The sequence below is a fragment of the Gobio gobio genome, assembly GCF_949357685.1.
Source record: "Gobio gobio genome assembly, chromosome: 4".
Taxonomy (NCBI): domain Eukaryota; kingdom Metazoa; phylum Chordata; class Actinopteri; order Cypriniformes; family Gobionidae; genus Gobio; species Gobio gobio.
Genome location: NC_137100.1, coordinates 69,074,238 through 69,094,845, shown reverse-complemented (window position 1 = coordinate 69,094,845; position 20,608 = coordinate 69,074,238). Strand labels below are relative to the sequence as shown.

Below are 20,608 nucleotides of genomic sequence, written 5' to 3'. Positions count from 1 at the left end.
CACACACACACACACACACACACACACACACACACACACACACACACACACACAGGTATCCTATCATTGCTATGCCGATGATACGCAATTGTATGTACCATTTAAGCACAACAACAGGTCGGCTATAAATCAATTAATTGACTGTTTTCAAGAGTTGAAAACGTGGCTATCCGATAATTTTCTGCATCTGAACGAGGATAAAACACAAATTGTCCTGTTTGGCCCCAAAAACTGATCTGAGCACTGTTGATTTGGGCTCTCTCACTCCATATCGCTCTTTTGTGGCTAAAGATCTGGGTTTTATTTTAGACAGTGGATTAAAACTGAACAAACAAATAAATGATGTTGTCAGTTCCAGCTTTTACCATCTACGAAGATTAGCGAAAGTGAAACCCTTCCTATAGGAAGAGTTTTGAGATGGTAATGCATGCTTTTATATCATCACGGCTTGAGTACTGCGATTCGCTGTATCACGGGCTGCCTGTCTCGTCTATTCATAGACTTCAACTGGTCCAAAATGCTGCTGCCCGTTTGCTCACGGGCAGTCGAAAAGGGACCACATTACGCCAATTTTACATTCGTTGCACTGGTTACCGATTCAATATCATATTGAATTTAAAATCGTATTATTTGTCTACAAAGCCACAAACAGTCTTGCTCCTCAATACCTGTCAGATTTGTTTACTGCGCACAATCCACTCAGAGCACTCAGATCACAGACTTCTAATCTATTACGGGGACCCAGATCTAGACTGAGATGGGGCGGCAGAGCCCTGGCTGTAGCTGGCCCAAAGTTATGGAACAAACTGCCTTTATCGATCAAAACTGCACCCACAGTATCTGAGTTCAAAAGTCTTTTGAAAACCTATCTGTTTTCTTGTGCATTTACAGTATTTCTCAATTGCTAAAACACATTTCTTGAAACCTTCACCCATATTCTAAAAACTTTAAACACAAAACCCAGTCTTTAAACTACATTCACAAAACCCCGGACTCTTCTGGCAAAATCAAACACTTGCCTCAAAACCATTTGATCTGTGCTCAAAATCAGACAATACTTTCAAAACATAAACACAGCCAGTCCATATATAAACACTCATCAGCATTCATTAGACACTACATCAGAAAACTGAGAACACAGCGTCCAGGGCATGTAGTTACAGATCATTTTTTTAATTGCATATAGAAAGTAATTTTGCCATAAATAAAAGTAAATAATTCTCAGTACAGCAAATATATTGCATACTGTAAGCACTGCAAGTAATACAGTATTGAATTTCTGTATTTTCAGCATAAAATGAAAAGTCTAAATGAAAAGTGTATTACACAAAATATTGTGCAATTGCAAAATCAAAGTCAATGAGAGCTTATTGCTGTTGGAGAACAAAAGAGATTTGGTCTTGCAATTCTACAAAAGGGAAAATGCTCTTACAAATGTATACATACAGAAACAATAGTAATGGACATCACATTCATATGTAAAATGCATTGTAAATCTTTTTTTCTTTTTTCCCCACTGCCCTTTCTATTGACAAACTGATGTACTATATCAAATGTATACAGTAAACTTTCAGTCGCACAAATTAGAACAACAATACATGTACCTGTTCTCTTCTCTGAATGTCTGATTATGGCCACAGAGAATCTGGACAAATCTGGACTCTTTGTCCTGCTTCCCTCATCGTCATTCCATGAACAAGAACATGGTCTATCACAGTTGCCCGAATTTGATCTGAAATGACTATTCTTGCTCTTCGTTGTCCTTGTACTCTTCCTCCTCTTCCTCATCGGCCTCTCACATTGTTTCCATCCATTGATGTATCAACACTCACCTGGTCCACCTGTGTGCTCTGAACTGGCTTATATTCTACACAACTGATTTGATCACATCAATAGAAACAAGTGTGAACAATTTTGAGTTGTTGTGTGTAAATGATGACAGCTGTGTTGTAGTTGTGTTTAACTTTTGCCACATGTATGTACCATTTTGCAACACAGTGCAAAATGTGCTTTAGTGAGTAAGAATGTGTTTAGAGTTTTGCAAAAAGAGTGGATGAGATTTGCAAACAGTGTCTGAACTACCTGAACTAGGTTTTGCCTACAAAGTGACTGATTTGACAAATGGGTTTAGGCTACTGAGCATTGGGTTCAGAGAATGGGGTTTAGTGTTTTAGCAATTGTGAAATACTGTAATGTCTTGTGAATGTCTATTTTTTTTAAATTTCATTAATGGACATAGGTAATTTCTGTACAGCACTTTGGTCAACCAAGCTTGTTTTAAATGTGCTCTATAAATATAATAAACTTGAAACTTGAAACTCTCTCTCACACACACACACACACACACACACACTCTCTCTCTCTCACACCCCCCCCCCCCCTCTCAGTGGAGGTTGTTTGTGGTCAGGAAGTGTAAGTGTGTGTCAGTGCTGCTTGAGCAGAACTCAGTGCAGAGGCACATCCGCTCTGAGAGTCTTCAGAGGAGTTCAGACGGCTTTACTGAAGGACACGACTGAGGTGAGCTCCATGTCCAGCATCACATTAGATATCATACATCACGTCTCAGAGCGTGTGCTGCTTCTCAGGACAGTGTAAACATGCTAACCAGACATGTGGCGGCGGGGCGGGGGGGGTGGGGGGGCATGAATGACATGTAAAAGTGCCTTCATTGCTCGTTTCTGTGGGTGTTTCCAGCACTGCAAACTGTCGCTCTAGTCCTGTCGTCTGGACAGATATCATGAGAAATGTAAAAAGCTGTCCCACATGGACACCGCAGATGCTCAGCGCCGGTTTAGACTCTGTGTTGGGCTCACACACACGGCCGGGGGGGTGTGGATGTGACGTTAATGAAATGTTTTTATCTCTACGGATGCACCTTAGACAGAAATGAACATTTGCATACTCTAAATGTTTGTCTGGAGTGCTCGTGATATAAATGTCATTTGTTTTCTGAAATCTCTTCTAGTCTCTTGGTGGAAAGTTTAGTTCTGTGTGGGAGGAAACGGGGTTTCTGAATCTCAAAATGGACGCCCTGCTCATCACAGATGACACCGACTGAAGAGCCCTTCCTCAACTCCTCATGATGACGATCTAGATGAGAAGACTATGGAGGACATTGCAGAATCCGAGCCTTACCTGGAGGCCAAGCAGTACATCGAGCGGATGAAGCGGGAGAGCGAGAGCGAGAGCGGCGTCCCTGTGAAGGGTCTGGCCGGGTCGGATCAGGAGCTCTCTCTGGCCGGGTCGGATCAGGAGCTCTCTCTGGCCGTGTTCCCCGTCTCAGGGCCGGCCGCTCCTCTCTCTTACGCCACAGTTCAGTGGGACGCCCCTGAGACCCCTGTGGGATCGGACCCAGACTCCGCTGACGGCCCGACGTTTGACTGGACGTCGAATCTTCCGTCCGCAGAGCTCAGTGATGTCCCAGATGAGGACGGCGTTGTTGATTTGCCAGCTGAGGCCGAGTCGCTAGCAGACGTCAGACCTGCGTGTTCCCGGGTATGTCAGCCGAGCAGCGGAAGGGCCTTGTGGTTTTTCTGGTAGACCTGTTCTTGTATCAGTAACTGGGGACCTGCTTTCTTAATTCTGTGTGTGTGCACTTTTTAGTTCACCACTTGCACCTGTAAAAACCTAAAGTTAGTTTGAATGAGAATATCAGTTTAGATTTGAGCAAAAGTCGCTGAATGTGAAATGAATCTGTTGTGATGTTTTATTGACAGGCGTGTGATGCACAGAAAACACAAACGAGTTCACATGACGAGTCCTCCAGCGCATGTTTCAAAGGTAACGTCTTAATGATGAATTATTTGATCATGTGAGGTGATGAGATTTAGATCCTATAAATGCTTTAACCCTCAGGGGTTCTTCATTTATGGGTCACACTCAGGACCTTCGGCTCAAAAAAGACCCCCATAGGAAATGAATGGGAAATTTGCAAAAATGGTCCGAAACTTGGTGACTTTATTGGTACTTGGTATATGAACACCCCAAAAAATTGGGGACAGGATTGGAAAAGTCTAAGTGGTCGTGAAAAAATAGTTACACTCAGGACTTTCAGGTCAAAAATGACCCCCATAGGAAATTAATGGGAAATTGGCAAAAATATGAAAATACAGAGTTTTTTTGTGCATACAATCTACAAATCAGCCAGGATACAGAAAAAAAGGACTCAAGAGTGAAGAGGTGAATCTCTAAAACATCAAGAGTGCAAAACAGACAAAAAAAACTCTCACACACACTTATACACACAAAAACACACGCACACACAAATGAACGGGTGCCATTCCAAAAGATTGTATGCACAAAAAAACTCTGTATTTTACTCTGTATCACCGTTTTCTCCAGAAGGGCTATACAGCTGAATAAAATTATGTTGCATTATTTTGCTGTTTAACACTGTAAAGCTGCTTTGAAACAATCTGCATGGTTAAAAGCGCTATATAAATATAGTTGACTTGACTTGACTTGACTATTTTCATATTTTTGCCAATTTCCCATTCATTTCCTCTGGGGGTCATTTTTGACCCCAAGTACCCCAGAGGTGATGAGATTTAGATCATATAAATGCTTTAAATCATATTGTACAGTGGGGTGTGGTTGTAATTGTCAGTCAGTTGTGAAATGGCCACGTGTTCGTCAGCTGTGAATGTTTGCTAACTCAGTCGATTTGGCTTCCTCTTCATGCGTCTTCTTGCATAACCTTTAAAATGTCAGTTTCCCATTTGCATTTACATCCCTAGAGGTTTGGAACATGGAAGTGTTCCTCTGAAGTATTTATCTGTGCTGTTTTCCATCAGATTCCAGAGCAGATGAGACTGAAGAGCATTTTGAACCTTCTGATGGTGCTCAGATCTTTACGGACACAATAGACTCAGAGATTCAACCGGTTCAAGAGAGTTCAGAGTCGCAAGAAGAGGAGGACCCCGACATGTTAGTCCTTCCCAAAATGACATTCATCCATGAGGAAAGCACAGATTCAGGTTCAGGCAGTGAAGAGGAAACCCCAGAGTGGACTGAGACCGAAGCCAATGGAGAATCCGTTATTCAGGATCAGATTCAAGAACCTGCCGTTGTGGAAAAGGAAGAGTGGAGTCCCCCAGAGGTCCAGTCTGATCCAGCACAGGACGCCGTCCCTGACCCTTCCGAGCTGCTGTTGGGTCTCACGAACGGCTCGGTGGACCTCGAGGAAGCAATACTGACACAAGAGCCGGACAAGATGAGCACATCCGTTTCAGAAGCAGAGATGAGCCAGAATAATGACCTTCAGGGCTTAGACAGAGCAAAATATACAGAACCGCTGGCACATTCAGAATCTGAAAATGGGCTCTCAGAAGAAGCGCAAGAGTCTGAGCTGAGAGAGCCAGAATCCCCGGAGCAGATCCAATGTTCCGATGAGCAGAAACCCTGCGAGCCACCAGAGTGTCCAAACGCATCCAGTGACCTGAAGCATGCGGCGGATGAGGATATGACCCGGATGAAGGAGGATCTGCCTGATCCAGACCCAAACCCCGCAGGTCCTGGCAGTGCTGAGGTGGTGAACCGGGCCGAGGCTCAGCGCTTGGCTGAGAGGCTCTACAGATTGGACGGTTTTCAGCGCACAGATGTGGTCAGGCATCTGGACAAAGAGTAAGTCTTTACTTGGCATTGATGAAGTGAAATGTACAGTGGCATGAACAAGTATGTGAACGGCTTGCAGAATCTGTGAAAATGGGAATAATTTTAACTAAATAAGAGGGATTATACAAAATGCATGTTAGTTTTTATTTAGTACTGTCCTGAATAAGATATTTTACATAAAATGTTTTAACATATAGTCCACAAGACTAAAAAAATAGCCAAACCATTGATTCTCAATGCTGTGTGTCGTTCCCTGGATGATCCATGGCTGTTTTTTTGTTTTGTGATGGTTGTTCACGAGTCTCTTGTTTGTCCTGAGCAGTTAAACTGCCCAATGTTCTTCAGAAAAATCCTCCAGGTCCTGCACATTCTTCAGTTTTCCAGACTCTTTTTCATATTTTAACCCGCTCCAGCAATGACTGCATGATTTTAAGATCCATCTTTTCTCTCTGAGGACAATTGAGGGACTCAAACACAACTACTAAAAAAGGTTGAAACATTCACTGATGCTCCAGAAGGAAACACGATGCATTAAGAGCCGGGGTGAAAACTTTTGAACAGGATGAAGATGTCCAAATTGTTCTTATTTTGTTTAAATATATATTTTTTTCATTTAGTACTGCCCTTCAGAAGCAACAGAAGATACTTGCATGTTTCCCGGAAGACAAATTAAGTACAATTTACCTTGTTTCCTTCTGGAGCATTAGTGAATGTTTGAACCTTTTTTAGTAGTTGTGTTTGAGTCCCTCAATCGTCCTCAGTGTGAAAAGATGGATCTTAAAATCATACAGTCATTGCTGGAGAGGGTTCAAATATGAAAAAGAGTCTGGAAAACTGAAGAATGTGCAGGACCTGGAGGATTTTTCTGAAGAACATTGGGCAGTTTAACTGCTCAGGACAAACAAGAGACTCGTGAACAACCATCACAAAACAAAAAAAACAGCCATGGATCATCAGGGAACGACACACAGGTTCATTAACTTTTTGTCAGAGTTATTTTAATAAATTCAGCTATTTTTTTGTCTTGTGGACTATACAGTATGTTAACATTTTTTATGTAAAATATCTTATTCAGGACAGTACTAGATTCATTGTCTGTCTGTCTAATTTATTTATAAAAAAAAAAAAAAAAATCTGTTCTGTGCTAGATTAACTGAGAATTGTTACAGCACTTGCATATTGTTGATATTGTTGCCCTTAGACTGCTCTAGCTGCTTCTATTTCCCTCATTTGTAAGTCGCTTTGGATAAAAGCGTCTGCTAAATGACTTAATGTAAATGTACTAAATAAAAACTAACATGCATTTTGTATGATCCCTCTTATTTAGTTAAAATTATTCCCATTTTCACAGATTCTGCAAGGGGTTCACATACTTTTTCATGCCAATGTAGATATTTGTGTTTCAACCAAATCCTCTCATTTACCTTTTCTTTTAATAGCAACGAGTTCAGTCGTGCTGTTGGGGAAGAGTACCTCAAGTTCTTTGACTTCACCAACCAAAGTCTGGAGCAAGCGCTCCGGTAGGCTTCTCATTTCATTTCCAATATATCTGAGCACACAGTGAGGAGATGCATCTCCTTCAAGAGATCGCTCAGGTGTTTTTGGGCTCTTCCTGATTCTTAGGTCATTCCTGAAGGAGGTTGTTTTGACCGGTGAGACTCAGGAGCGCGAGAGAGTCCTGCAGCGCTTCTCCTCTCGTTTCCAGCAGTGTAATCCTGACTCCTTCTCCTCCGCGGGATCGGTGCTCACGCTCACCTGTGCCGTAATGCTGCTCAACTCAGACCTGCACGGACAAGTGAGTGTCACATGACCGCTACAACTATAGAAAGACCCCAAACCTGTAAGTGCATTAATCTTTGTGGGAGTAATCCTTTACTTGTGTCATCAGAATGTCGGGAAGCCCATGTCCTTGCATGAATTTGTGTCAAATATGGACGGCATGAATGGAGGCGAGAATTTCAACAAGGACTGTCTGAAGGTGTGATTGCCAAATCTTCCCGTGTTGCATTGCTGTGGTGGTCAGTAGTAACTCTGTCTCTCCTGTCTCCTCCAGAGTCTCTACAGCGCCATCAAGACGGATCCGCTTCAGTGGGCAGTGTGAGTAACCCAGCCTGCAGTGCTGATCTGACTTCAGCTGGATCTGCTGTTTTATCTGATGTTTCTCTGTTCCTAGAGCGGATGAGGTTCTGGCTAAATCCATGATGCTCGAGCAGGATTTAGACCAGAATGGACACCTGCGCTCCAAGAGTAACCCCTTCCAGGATCTCCCTCACGACAGGAAGGCCACTGTGTTCCAGAAAGGCTTTTTAAAACGCAAAGTGCATGCAGACATTGATGGCAAACGCAGTGAGTTACAGATAAAGACAAGTCTCGTGTTATACATATTATATGTTATTATGTTCAAGTTAGGGTTAGGGTTACAGAGGCCATGTTCACCGGACAACATTTAGATGCTTTTCTTTCAAGAGCTCAGGTTTAATTTTGACATTGGTGGAGGACATTTATTTACTGTGACTTCTTGGTAATGTGAATGGAGAATCGTGGTTCCATAGGAGTTTGAATTCCATTTGAATTGTTTGCAAGGGATAATTAAACAAAAACAAAATGGACCGATGCCTACTAACAGCATTGCTGATCGCAACAGGTGATTTGAAGCCAGACAGAAATTATGTTGTCTGATAGTATGAACTTATAGTGGCGGTGGATCTGAGCAGGGGTTCCCAACCCTGGTCCTCGAGGGCCACTTTCCTGCTCCAACCTTGATCAAACTCACCAGCCTGTAGCTTTCTAGTAATCCCGAAGAGCTTAATCAGCTGGTTCAGTTGTGTTTGATTTGGGTTAATTTTGCAGGATGAATCAATCGTTCCCTACCCCTGGTCTAGACTAGTGTTGTCAAAAGTACAGATCGCTATACCTATTTTTAAAATGTAACGCTTTGAGCGCTGTTGAGTTGGAATCGTAAACTCCTCTGACTGGCCATTGTGCTCATCGGATGTGTCTGTGATTGGCTACAATGATCAACGCACGGGAGCATCTGAAAGTGTTTTGAGAGCGGGAGCATCTGGAAGTGTTTTGAAAGCGGGAGCGTCTGAAAGTGTTTTGAAAGCGGGAGCGTCTGAAAGTGTTTTGAGAGCGGGAGCGTCTGAAAGTGTTTTGAGAGTGGGAGCGTCTGAAAGTGTTTTGAGAGCGGGAGCGTCTGAAAGTGTTTTGAGAGCGGGAGCGTCTGAAAGTGTTTTGGGAGCGGGAGCGTCTGAAAGTGTTTTTGGGAGCGGGAGCGTCTGAAAGTGTTTTGAGAGCGGGAGCGTCTGAAAGTGTTTTGAGAGCGGGAGCGTCTGAAAGTGTTTTGGGAGCGGGAGCGTCTGAAAGTGTTTTGAGAGCGGGAGCGTCTGAAAGTGTTTTTGGGAGCGGGAGCGTCTGAAAGTGTTTTGGGAGCGGGAGCGTCTGAAAGTGTTTTGAGAGCGGGAGCGTCTGAAAGTGTTTTTGGGAGCGGGAGCATCTGAAAGTGTTTTGAGAGCGGGAGCGTCTGAAAGTGTTTTGAGAGCGGGAGCGTCTGAAAGTGTTTTGGGAGCGGGAGCGTCTGAAAGTGTTTTGGGAGCGGGAGCGTCTGAAAGTGTTTTGAGAGCGGGAGCGTCTGAAAGTGTTTTGGGAGCGGGAGCGTCTGAAAGTGTTTTGAGAGCGGGAGCGTCTGAAAGTGTTTTGGGAGCGGGAGCGTCTGAAAGTGTTTTGGGAGCGGGAGCGTCTGAAAGTGTTTTGGGAGCGGGAGCGTCTGAAAGTGTTTTGGGAGCGGGAGCGTCTGAAAGTGTTTTGAGAGCGGGAGCGTCTGAAAGTGTTTTGGGAGCGGGAGCGTCTGAAAGTGTTTTTGGGAGCGGGAGCGTCTGAAAGTGTTTTGAGAGCGGGAGCGTCTGAAAGTGTTTTGGGAGCGGGAGCGTCTGAAAGTGTTTTGGGAGCGGGAGCGTCTGAAAGTGTTTTGGGAGCGGGAGCGTCTGAAAGTGTTTTGAGAGCGGGAGCGTCTGAAAGTGTTTTGAGAGCGGGAGCGTCTGAAAGTGTTTTGGGAGCGGGAGCGTCTGAAAGTGTTTTGGGAGCGGGAGCGTCTGAAAGTGTTTTGAGAGCGGGAGCGTCTGAAAGTGTTTTGAGAGCGGGAGCGTCTGAAAGTGTTTTGGGAGCGGGAGCGTCTGAAAGTGTTTTGGGAGCGGGAGCGTCTGAAAGTGTTTTGAGAGCGGGAGCGTCTGAAAGTGTTTTGAGAGCGGGAGCGTCTGAAAGTGTTTTGAGAGCGGGAGCGTCTGAAAGTGTTTTGGGAGCGGGAGCGTCTGAAAGTGTTTTTGGGAGCGGGAGCGTCTGAAAGTGTTTTGAGAGCGGGAGCGTCTGAAAGTGTTTTGAGAGCGGGAGCGTCTGAAAGTGTTTTGAGAGCGGGAGCGTCTGAAAGTGTTTTGGGAGCGGGAGCGTCTGAAAGTGTTTTGGGAGCGGGAGCGTCTGAAAGTGTTTTGAGAGCGGGAGCGTCTGAAAGTGTTTTGAGAGCGGGAGCGTCTGAAAGTGTTTTGGGAGCGGGAGCGTCTGAAAGTGTTTTGGGAGCGGGAGCGTCTGAAAGTGTTTTGAGAGCGGGAGCGTCTGAAAGTGTTTTGGGAGCGGGAGCGCCTGAAAGTGTTTTGGGAGCGGGAGCGTCTGAAAGTGTTTTGGGAGCGGGAGCGTCTGAAAGTGTTTTGAGAGCGGGAGCGTCTGAAAGTGTTTTGGGAGCGGGAGCGTCTGAAAGTGTTTTGGGAGCGGGAGCGTCTGAAAGTGTTTTGGGAGCGGGAGCGTCTGAAAGTGTTTTGAGAGCGGGAGCGTCTGAAAGTGTTTTGAGAGCGGGAGCGTCTGAAAGTGTTTTGAGAGCGGGAGCGTCTGAAAGTGTTTTGAGAGCGGGAGCGTCTGAAAGTGTTTTGAGAGCGGGAGCGTCTGAAAGTGTTTTGAGAGCGGGAGCGTCTGAAAGTGTTTTGGGAGCGGGAGCGTCTGAAAGTGTTTTGAGAGCGGGAGCGTCTGAAAGTGTTTTGAGAGCGGGAGCGTCTGAAAGTGTTTTGAGAGCGGGAGCGTCTGAAAGTGTTTTGAGAGCGGGAGCGTCTGAAAGTGTTTTGAGAGCGGGAGCGCCTGAAAGTGTTTTGAGAGCGGGAGCGTCTGAAAGTGTTTTGGGAGCGGGAGCGTCTGAAAGTGTTTTGAGAGCGGGAGCGTCTGAAAGTGTTTTGAGAGCGGGAGCGTCTGAAAGTGTTTTGGGAGCGGGAGCGTCTGAAAGTGTTTTGAGAGCGGGAGCGTCTGAAAGTGTTTTGAGAGCGGGAGCGTCTGAAAGTGTTTTGAGAGCGGGAGCGTCTGAAAGTGTTTTGGGAGCGGGAGCGTCTGAAAGTGTTTTGAGAGCGGGAGCGTCTGAAAGTGTTTTGAGAGCGGGAGCGCCTGAAAGTGTTTTGAGAGCGGGAGCGTCTGAAAGTGTTTTGGGAGCGGGAGCGTCTGAAAGTGTTTTGAGAGCGGGAGCGTCTGAAAGTGTTTTGGGAGCGGGAGCGTCTGAAAGTGTTTTGAAAGCGGGAGCGTCTGAAAGTGTTTTGGGAGCGGGAGCGTCTGAAAGTGTTTTGAGAGCGGGAGCGTCTGAAAGTGTTTTGAGAGCGGGAGCGTCTGAAAGTGTTTTGAGAGCGGGAGCGTCTGAAAGTGTTTTGAGAGCGGGAGCGTCTGAAAGTGTTTTGGGAGCGGGAGCGTCTGAAAGTGTTTTGAGAGCGGGAGCGTCTGAAAGTGTTTTGAGAGCGGGAGCGTCTGAAAGTGTTTTGAGAGCGGGAGCGTCTGAAAGTGTTTTGGGAGCGGGAGCGTCTGAAAGTGTTTTGGGAGCGGGAGCGTCTGAAAGTGTTTTGGGAGCGGGAGCGTCTGAAAGTGTTTTGGGAGCGGGAGCGTCTGAAAGTGTTTTGAGAGCGGGAGCGTCTGAAAGTGTTTTGAGAGCGGGAGCGTCTGAAAGTGTTTTGAGAGCGGGAGCGTCTGAAAGTGTTTTGAGAGCGGGAGCGTCTGAAAGTGTTTTGGGAGCGGGAGCGTCTGAAAGTGTTTTGGGAGCGGGAGCGTCTGAAAGTGTTTTGGGAGCGGGAGCGTCTGAAAGTGTTTTGGGAGCGGGAGCGTCTGAAAGTGTTTTGAGAGCGGGAGCGTCTGAAAGTGTTTTGAGAGCGGGAGTGTCTGAAAGTGTTTTGAGAGCGGGAGCGTCTGAAAGTGTTTTGGGAGCGGGAGCGTCTGAAAGTGTTTTGGGAGCGGGAGCGTCTGAAAGTGTTTTGAGAGCGGGAGCGTCTGAAAGTGTTTTGGGAGCGGGAGCGTCTGAAAGTGTTTTGGGAGCGGGAGCGTCTGAAAGTGTTTTGAGAGCGGGAGCGTCTGAAAGTGTTTTGAGAGCGGGAGCGTCTGAAAGTGTTTTGGGAGCGGGAGCGTCTGAAAGTGTTTTGGGAGCGGGAGCGTCTGAAAGTGTTTTGAGAGCGGGAGCGTCTGAAAGTGTTTTGAGAGCGGGAGCGTCTGAAAGTGTTTTGGGAGCGGGAGCGTCTGAAAGTGTTTTGAGAGCGGGAGCGTCTGAAAGTGTTTTGAGAGCGGGAGCGTCTGAAAGTGTTTTGAGAGCGGGAGCGTCTGAAAGTGTTTTGGGAGCGGGAGCGTCTGAAAGTGTTTTGGGAGCGGGAGCGTCTGAAAGTGTTTTGAGAGCGGGAGCGTCTGAAAGTGTTTTGAGAGCGGGAGCGTCTGAAAGTGTTTTGAGAGCGGGAGCGTCTGAAAGTGTTTTGAGAGCGGGAGCGTCTGAAAGTGTTTTGAGAGCGGGAGCGTCTGAAAGTGTTTTGAGAGCGGGAGCGTCTGAAAGTGTTTTGGGAGTGTCTGAAAGCACAAGCAGGCGTTGACCAGTGGTCCGGTAGGCTGATAGGCGCCTGTAATCAAACGCTCCCGTGTGTGTCTGTGTAAGTGTTCTGTGAAAAGCGTCATTGATGTATATATTTATAACATGTTTTTGAAGCGCTGGTCATTGTAGCCAATCACAGACACATCCGATGAGCGCATGAGCACAATGACCAATCAGAGCTTTACCATTCCGGTCAACAGCGCTCAAAGCATCACATTTTAAAAATTTCAGTACTGAATTTGACAACTCTAGTCTAGACAGTCGCCCTCTTCCAGAAGTCTAACAATTCATCCCCTTTAAAGCACCAGTGCTAGACAAAAACACAAATGAACTCTAGTCCGTGAGTTGACCAGCTTGACTCACCCTAGAGCACTGGACAGGCAACATGTAAATGCTGATAACGAATTGGTTTGCAGCTCCGTGGGGGAAACGAAGCTGGAAGACCTTCTATGCCATGCTGAAGGGAATGGTGCTTTACCTGCAGAAGGTTAGTGTCCAGATACTGATTTAGATATGAGTAATATGTAAATACAAACACACGTCTTCATGTTTTAGAGTGCTTTAGTGGCATGGGTTAGGGTGAATACAGTAAGAGTGAAAGAGGGCATGGGTGAGCAGTGTCTCTGTCTGTCCAGGATGATTACGGGAAGGACTGCCAGAGCTCAGAGGAAGTGGTCAGTGTTCATCACGCTCTGGCCGAGCGAGCTCTGAACTACACCAAACGGCCGCACGTGTTTCGCTTGCAGACGGCCGACTGGAGGGTCTTCCTCTTCGAGGCTGCGTGAGTTTGTGTGCAGATTCTCTTCTCTTCAACCAGACCATTGAACCGTCACACCTGAGTGATCATCATGTGTCCTTCAGTTCCACAGAGCAGATGAACTCCTGGATCGGCCGGATAAACCTGGTGTCTGCGCTGCACTCCTCGCCACCCTTTCCAGCTGCGGTCGGCTCTCAGAGGAAGTTCTGCCGGCCCATCTTGCCCGCGACCCAGTCCAACCTCATGCTGGTAACGTCTCGTCGATCTGCTTCTCTAACGAAACTACACATTAAACTGCAACCCACAATATCCCGGAGTACATGCACTCTTAAAGGGATAGTTCCACCAAAAATTTAACATTCTGACATCATTTACTCTTCCTCGTGTTGTTCCAAACCCGTTCATCTTCAGACACACGTTATTTTTAATTCAATCTGAGAGTCTGTTCAGCCAAAACCAAGCATTCATGAAGAGATGGTCAAATGAATGCATGTGAATGGAGCACAGTGGTTGGTTGGAGTGCTCATTCAGTGAAGCATCTGTTTTTTTATGTGTGTTTCATCAGGACAAACAGCTGCAGTCGCATGCGGCCATGTTGCAGAGCTTCCAGCAGGATCTGACCTCGCTCCAGGAGGAGGCGCTGGAGAGCCGGAAGACCAAAGCCAGGGAGCAGGAGGAGCTCCGGCACAGAGAGGAGTACCTGCAGTACGAGGTGCGTCTGTCAGCCTCACACACACTCCACATGAGCATCACACAACTTCAAGTGCTGAGACGTTTTGGTGAGATAAAGACACGGTGTATTGCCAGTCGGGCGAGAATCACAGACGCTCGTCCAATTTATGGTCTTCATATCTTGAAGCATTCTGTACCAGAATTTATCTCTTTTAACCCCTTAACTGTCACCCCCCTTTTTGAGAATAGTCATGAAAATGCATTATCCAAACTTAAAGGGCTGTAATTCAAGAATGCTCTTGTTTTAAAGAAGACACTTAGCAGATTATGAAAAAGTTATGGAAGTTTAAATTTACTGTAAATGAAAAATACTGTAATAAATATATTTTTTTTATATAAAATATATATTTTAGAAAAAATGTTTTACTCTAAAACTACTATAGAATCAAAGCCATATGTCTAACCAAGTTGTGTTCCAAATTTGAAGTTGATAGCACAGAAATTGAAGTCCCCATGAGATTATGTTTAGGTGCTATACCAAAAATAGCCACCGGGTGTCATCCACTTTTCATTGATTGTTTTTTGATGCAGTTTCCTGTAAATTTCTGTCCAAATATCACTTCCATCACAAAACAGTGACCAAATATGGAACCTTGAGACTCAGACCTTTTCCGATGATATGTTTTGTCAAGATTAGAAAAGATTTTGATTATAAAGTAGCTAAAATACATTTTGTAATACGAAACATGATGCCGCCCGCTAGAAGAATTTAGAGTACCGTTTCCATGGTAACGCAACGTCTGATTTCAAAATGGTTTTAACAGGGTAAATTCGTAAATTTTTTAAATGATACCTAATTTATAATAATTACTCAAATATATGATACGATAAAAGGCGATTAAAAAAAGAGCGCCAGGCGTCCCGCCAGCGGGACGGTGACTTAAAGGGATAGTTCATTTTTGAGTGAACCCTCTGTTATTTTGCTTAAAAACAAGACACAGCTCCTGATCAAGGACACTCTTAGCAGTAGTGTTGTAGTCAAGACCACCTAAACCGAGGCCAAGTTAAGACCAAGACCAGCGTGTGCTGAAGACAAGACCAAGACCAGCGTTTGCCGAGACCAAGACAAGACCAAGACAGGGCGAGACCGAGTCAAGACCAAGCACTCCTTAAATTCATCTAATAGATCCATATCTACTGTCTGAGAAATGACTTATATTGAATAATTAAATACAATTAGAGAATAGAGAATAGTAAGCGCTGTTACCAATCAAATCACTACCAATAAAACTCATGGCACAGAAGTTGCATCTGAACATGTACAATTACACCTGCATAAATAATGTTCAGATTAATTTAACATTAAAACATTAACATTATTGAACAGTCATGGAATCCTTTATTCAACCGATTTGTTCAAAGCAGCCGATTCATTTAATAACGAAACGTTGCCGAATTAGCAAAGACAGTTTAAAATGTCATTTAATATGAACTTCTTGTTTATAGAATGTTTGTATAAGTCAATATCATTTGCAATCACGCTTATATATTCATGAAAACAGCTCTCTTGCTCTTGCGATATTGCTTAATTATATTCTATTTTATATTTAAAAAAACGAAATCTCAGAATTTTGTGGGCATTTATATTAATTTTGGGCATTTTTGAGACAATGCTGCATTGATTTTGAACCTGACAGCACAGTAACAAATGAAATCACATTACAAAGAAGTTATTGATTGGATTTTAAGCTGTAAGTTTTACATCAAATCACATTAATGATGTTAAATCAGACAATGCACCTGTACTTTAGTGATATACCAGCAGGTGTGGTCTTGTCTTGAGATAAAATCCCGAGTCCTCTAAATCCGAGACCAAGACAAGACCGAGGAGAAATGCAGTCGAGACCGAGATGAGACCAAGACCATAAAAAATAGGTCTTAAGACCGGTCTCGAGACCAAGCATAAAATTTGATAGCCGGGATTCTCGACAGGTTTAGCCGTGGGACCCACATTTTCCCAAAGTCGATCAACTTTACTTAACATACACATAAAGAATAAGAATATCACTACACCGAAGGATAAACAGGTACGGCTATTAAATAGCATTCCTAAACTAGTTTTTGTTAATACAATAAAGTTAGTAAGTTGATACACAGAATTGGTGGTATTTTGGGTTAATTGACAACATAACTACAGAAAGAGCAAAGTCTTTCTCGCATGGCTTTCGAAATAAAAGTCTCGCATCAGAAAAACTTGTTTGATGTGGTTTGTTTGAGCCACCTCTGGCGTACGTACGGTTTGATACAGATGTTGTTGTTGTCCGCTGGTTTCCACAGAAGTCTCGGTACGAGGTCTATCTGAAAGTCCTGGAGGCCTGGCAGACGCTGCAGATGCCGGATTCAGCGTCCGGAGACCGACTGAATGAGTTCGACGAGGGACTGTGGAGAGGAGTGATGGACGAGCAGCCGGACGAGGACGAGGCGGAGGCCGTGATGAAGCGATCGCACTCCAGCCCGTCTCTGGAGTTAGAATCGCCTCCTCAGCAGGTCGTGAAGGTCCGGCGCAACATCTCCGAGAGACGCACCTATCGAAAGATCGTCATTCCACGGCGGAACAAAGAGATTTGAAAACTTTGACTGTCAAGACATGCTTGAAGCACTTGAATCCTTTAAAGTTTTACATCGTTTAATATATTTTTTTTAAGTCTAAAGGTAAAAAAACGCAACAACTGTAGTCTTTTTTTATATACAGTATTTTTGCACTTTTTATGTGACCCTCTTCATACCGTCCACAAGAGGGAGATGTTGCTCCAGATATTTAAATGTGTGTGTGTGTGTGTGTGTGTGTGTTCAGTGCTGTCGCTCAGGAGTACACCTGTTCCAGACACACTTTCCTCTGTTTGAAATCTTGCTGATAAAGAGAGCTCTGTTAGTGCCACTGCTGTATCAAGTGTGTGTGAATATCTCATATCCTTTCATTTAAACAAGAACCCGTCATTAAGCGCAGATGCTGAGGATGTGTTTGATGGATCGTGCCTTTAGGCTCTGGATGCTCAGGATGTGTCGGCTTGATAAAGATCTGAAAAGCCAATATCAGATAAATGCCTGTTGACACGTAAACAGATTGTGAGGAAAAACAATCAAACCTTCAGTGAGTCAGAAAATGACTGAGCGCCACTTAGACCCAGACTTCTGCGAGTACTGCTGTGTGTGTGATCTGAATATGGCTAGACAAATGATTTTGTACTTGAGCAACTTAAAATCCGAATTATGTTCAAGAAACCTGCATGAACATGCGTTACACATAGTGTTAGAGAAACAGAGCCGCTCAGCTGAAGCTCTTGTGTTTGTGTTGAGCCGTTGGGGAAGGTCATGACCAAAGCCGTGGAGCGTGACGTCTGCACAGCCCAATGGAAGAGCGTGTGTGTGTGTGTGTGTGTGACGCCTTCACTGGAGTGAGCTCAAGTTGTTCTGTGTTTTTGTTCCTGCACGTCCGTCTGGCTGAAGGGTTTTGTGGCCGCTGGTCAGGCCTGGTTGAGTAATTAAAAAGGCAAGCAGAGGCTTTTCTTCATTAAGGGTCCTAACCAGCACTCACCTCTATCTCTCTCGTCCTCGCTTGGTCTGTCACAAAAATTCCTGACATCATTGGTCTGAATTCCTCTTTGTGTCGTTTAACTCCAGCACTTTGGGTCTGGTTTCTCCATCTGCCCGCGGTCTCGTGTTCCCTCCCGCAGCGCTCCTCGTGTTTATCCTGTTGGTTGTTGCCTTCCCAGATGGAGAGATGCGAGAGACCGTAAATGCAAAGACCATTTTAAAGGCCTCACAAGTAGCATTTCTATTCATCCCTCCGTCTCCTCACACTTCACAGTGGATGTGTGTCATGTTGAGAAATGGTCTTTGTTGATCAGTTTAGATGAGGATTCGTTGTGGTTTAAATGCACATTTATATCCGTGAGCGTTTCTTTCTCTCGTTCTGATAACACTCTCTTGAGCAAACACTGACTGTCCCTCCATTAGCAGATTTGTGTGTGTGTGTGTGTGTGTGTGTGTGTGTGTGTGTGTGTGTGTGTGTGTGTGTGTGTGTGTGTGTGTGTGTGTGTGTGTGTGTGTGTGTGTGTGTGTGTGGTTTGTGTCTCTGGCCCGGGGCGTCTCGGCCGATGACCTGAGTTTGGCCACATTACCGCCACTCAAAACACGGCCTGAAGAGACACTCCGCCGGGACAATAACAAGCTGCATTCTTCATCCTGTGTGTGTGTGTGTGTGTGATTGTGTGAATGTTAAGTGTCCCCAACTAATGCTGGATGTCGTGTTGATGAGGCGTCACAGGAAGAGTCAAGTCACACGGTCTCTCAGACACTTCAGGGTCATGTGTTGGTCATGTGTCGGTCATGTGTCGGTCATGTGTTGGTCATGTGTTGGTCATGTGTTGGTCTTCTCTGGGCGCAGGTCCAGCATCTGATCTGGATACGGCCCGGATCCGGCTGACTGCAGTAAACCTCGGGATAAACAGAGAGACTATCATTAGCGTAGATGCCATTCTTCTGATGATGTCACGAGTACATCAGGTGTTATGGGAAGTGTTCCCGGTTCCGGCTGACCTAGTTAATGCAGCCTAACAATCATTTAACTGATTTGAATAATATAAACTGATAATGTTTTATGTGTATGCCACAGTAAAGAGATGTGTTTTTAGTCTAGATTTAAACTGACAGAGTGTGTCTGCTTCCCGAACAATGTTAGGAAGACTGTTCCAGAGTTTAGGTGCTAAATAGGAAAAGGATCGAGCGCCTGCAGTTGATTATTGCATTACAATAATCTACAGCTCATCAACGACTCAACTCACTGGCATTGAGAGCATGTGCCGTAATTTAGATTTTTAAGATGGTAGAATGCAATTTTACAGATGCTAGAAATGTGGCTTTCAAACGAAAGATTGGTATCAAAGAGCACACCCAGGTTCCTCACTGACGACGAGGACTTGACAGAACAGCATCAAGTGTTAGACAGTATTCTAGGTCAGGGGTTTTCAAACTTTATGATGTCAAGGACCCCCAAATATGCTGAACCTTTATGAGGGACCCCCTTCCTAAAATCCATCTATTTTTATGTACGAAAAACATTTAAACTGTTAGATTAATAGTATGTGTGACATTATGAATACAACATATTGTTTCCCAACTTAAATTGGCTATTAATGTTGGATGTATAAATCCGATTTTCAATTAAAAATTATTTGTATAAGCAACTTTCACAATTAACTTATGCAAGCAGCTCACGTACTGTGTTAAGAAAACTGCCTTTCAACCCCAGTGAGATAAAGGGGACTATAGTGAGAGAACCTCACTAGAAAGCAAACATATACAATTCTGGAATGTATACGGCAAGAAAGGAGAGAAACATTTAGAAATTAAACCGTTAGAATATTCGGTAGACTTTATCCATTTTTGATTTGTCTTTTTATGCTCTGAAATTTTCTGGGGACCCCTTAGAACCTTCTGGAGGACCCCAGTTTGAAAACCCCTGTTCTAGGTTACTACTTGTGGAGCTTTTTTGTCCAATTATTAAAAATTCATTTTTTTCTGAATTGAGTTGCAGGAAATTACTGGTCATCCAATGTTTTATATCAGCTATGCATTCCGTTAATCTTGTGAATTGGTAAGTTTCTTCAGGGCGTGAAGAAATATAGAGCTGAGTATCGTCAGCATAACAATGAAAACTAACGCCATGCTTCCTAATGATATCTCCCAGTGGTAGCATGTACAGGGTGAAGAGTAGCGGTCCTAGCACTGAGCCTTGTGGTACTCCATACTGAACTTGTGATCGGTGTGACATATCTTCATTTACTACTACAAACTGATAACGGTCGCATAGGTATGATTTAAACCATGATAAAGCAATTCCACTAATACCTACATACTTTTCGAGTCTATTCAAAAGAATGTTGTGGTCGATAGTATCAAATGCAGCGCTAAGATCGAGTAACACTAATAGAGAGATACAGCCACGATCAGATGATAAGAGTTAATCATGTGTAACTCTGATGAGAGCAGTCTCAGTGCTATGATACGGTCTAAATCCTGACTGGAAATCCTCACAGATACCATTTCTTTCTAAAAAGGAGCATAATTGTGAAGACACTGCCTTTTCTAGTGTTTCTGACAGAAAGGGTAGATTTGAGATTGGCCTGTAATTGACTAATTCTGTAGGATCAAGTTGCGTATAGTTTACATATCCTAATGACAAAGATGAATTAATTATATTAAGAAGAGGATCTTTGACCTCTGGTAGCATCTCTTTTAATAGCCTAGTCGGTACAGGGTTGAGTGTGCGCGCGTGTGTGCGATTTATTACACCTTTATATATACACAGAGTCCGTTTTTTTAATCATCACTTATATTTGTTAAACATGAATCAATATTTTTATTAATATATATAGATTTATGGACATCATGAATAATGATGCATTTAAAACTCGTGATCATTTTTTCAAATGAACAATGAAAATTTTCTTTTCTTGAAAATGTAAAAGGAAAAGTTATTTATGTCAGGACTTTAACCCAATATCGCCTGAAGGACCAGGGTCACCTGTGGAGGATCAGGCTCACCTGTGGAGGATCAGGCTCACCTGTGGAGGATCAGGCTCACCTGTGGAGGATCAGGCTCACCTGTGGAGGACCAGGCTCACCTGTGGAGGATCAGGCTC

The 20,608-nt window shown here is 44.3% G+C and overlaps 1 protein-coding gene across 1 annotated transcript; it reads left to right on the top strand.

Annotated features, from left to right (window-relative positions):
* The first annotated feature begins 2,385 nt into the window (after positions 1–2,385).
* Positions 2,386–19,486, top strand: LOC307125191 (PH and SEC7 domain-containing protein 1). Its single transcript, XM_079814873.1, has 14 exons — positions 2,386–2,517; positions 2,966–3,495; positions 3,717–3,780; positions 4,794–5,622; positions 7,053–7,133; positions 7,237–7,408; positions 7,502–7,591; positions 7,667–7,710; positions 7,787–7,959; positions 12,892–12,962; positions 13,111–13,256; positions 13,337–13,481; positions 13,798–13,944; positions 16,242–19,486. Exons 2-14 carry the CDS (start codon positions 3,106–3,108, stop codon positions 16,530–16,532), a joined length of 2,643 nt encoding a protein of 880 aa, XP_079670999.1. The 5' UTR covers positions 2,386–2,517; positions 2,966–3,105; the 3' UTR covers positions 16,533–19,486.
* The last annotated feature ends 1,122 nt before the right edge of the window (positions 19,487–20,608 follow it).

Coding starts and splice junctions, on each gene's coding strand:
- LOC307125191 (XM_079814873.1), top strand. CDS start 3,106: ATGGAGGACATTGCAGAATCCGAGCCTTACCTGGAGGCCAAGCAGTAC. Junction 7,409..7,501: donor ACTCAGACCTGCACGGACAA/GTGAGTGTCACA, acceptor TTGTGTCATCAG/AATGTCGGGAAGCCCATGTC. Junction 13,945..16,241: donor AGGAGTACCTGCAGTACGAG/GTGCGTCTGTCA, acceptor TGGTTTCCACAG/AAGTCTCGGTACGAGGTCTA.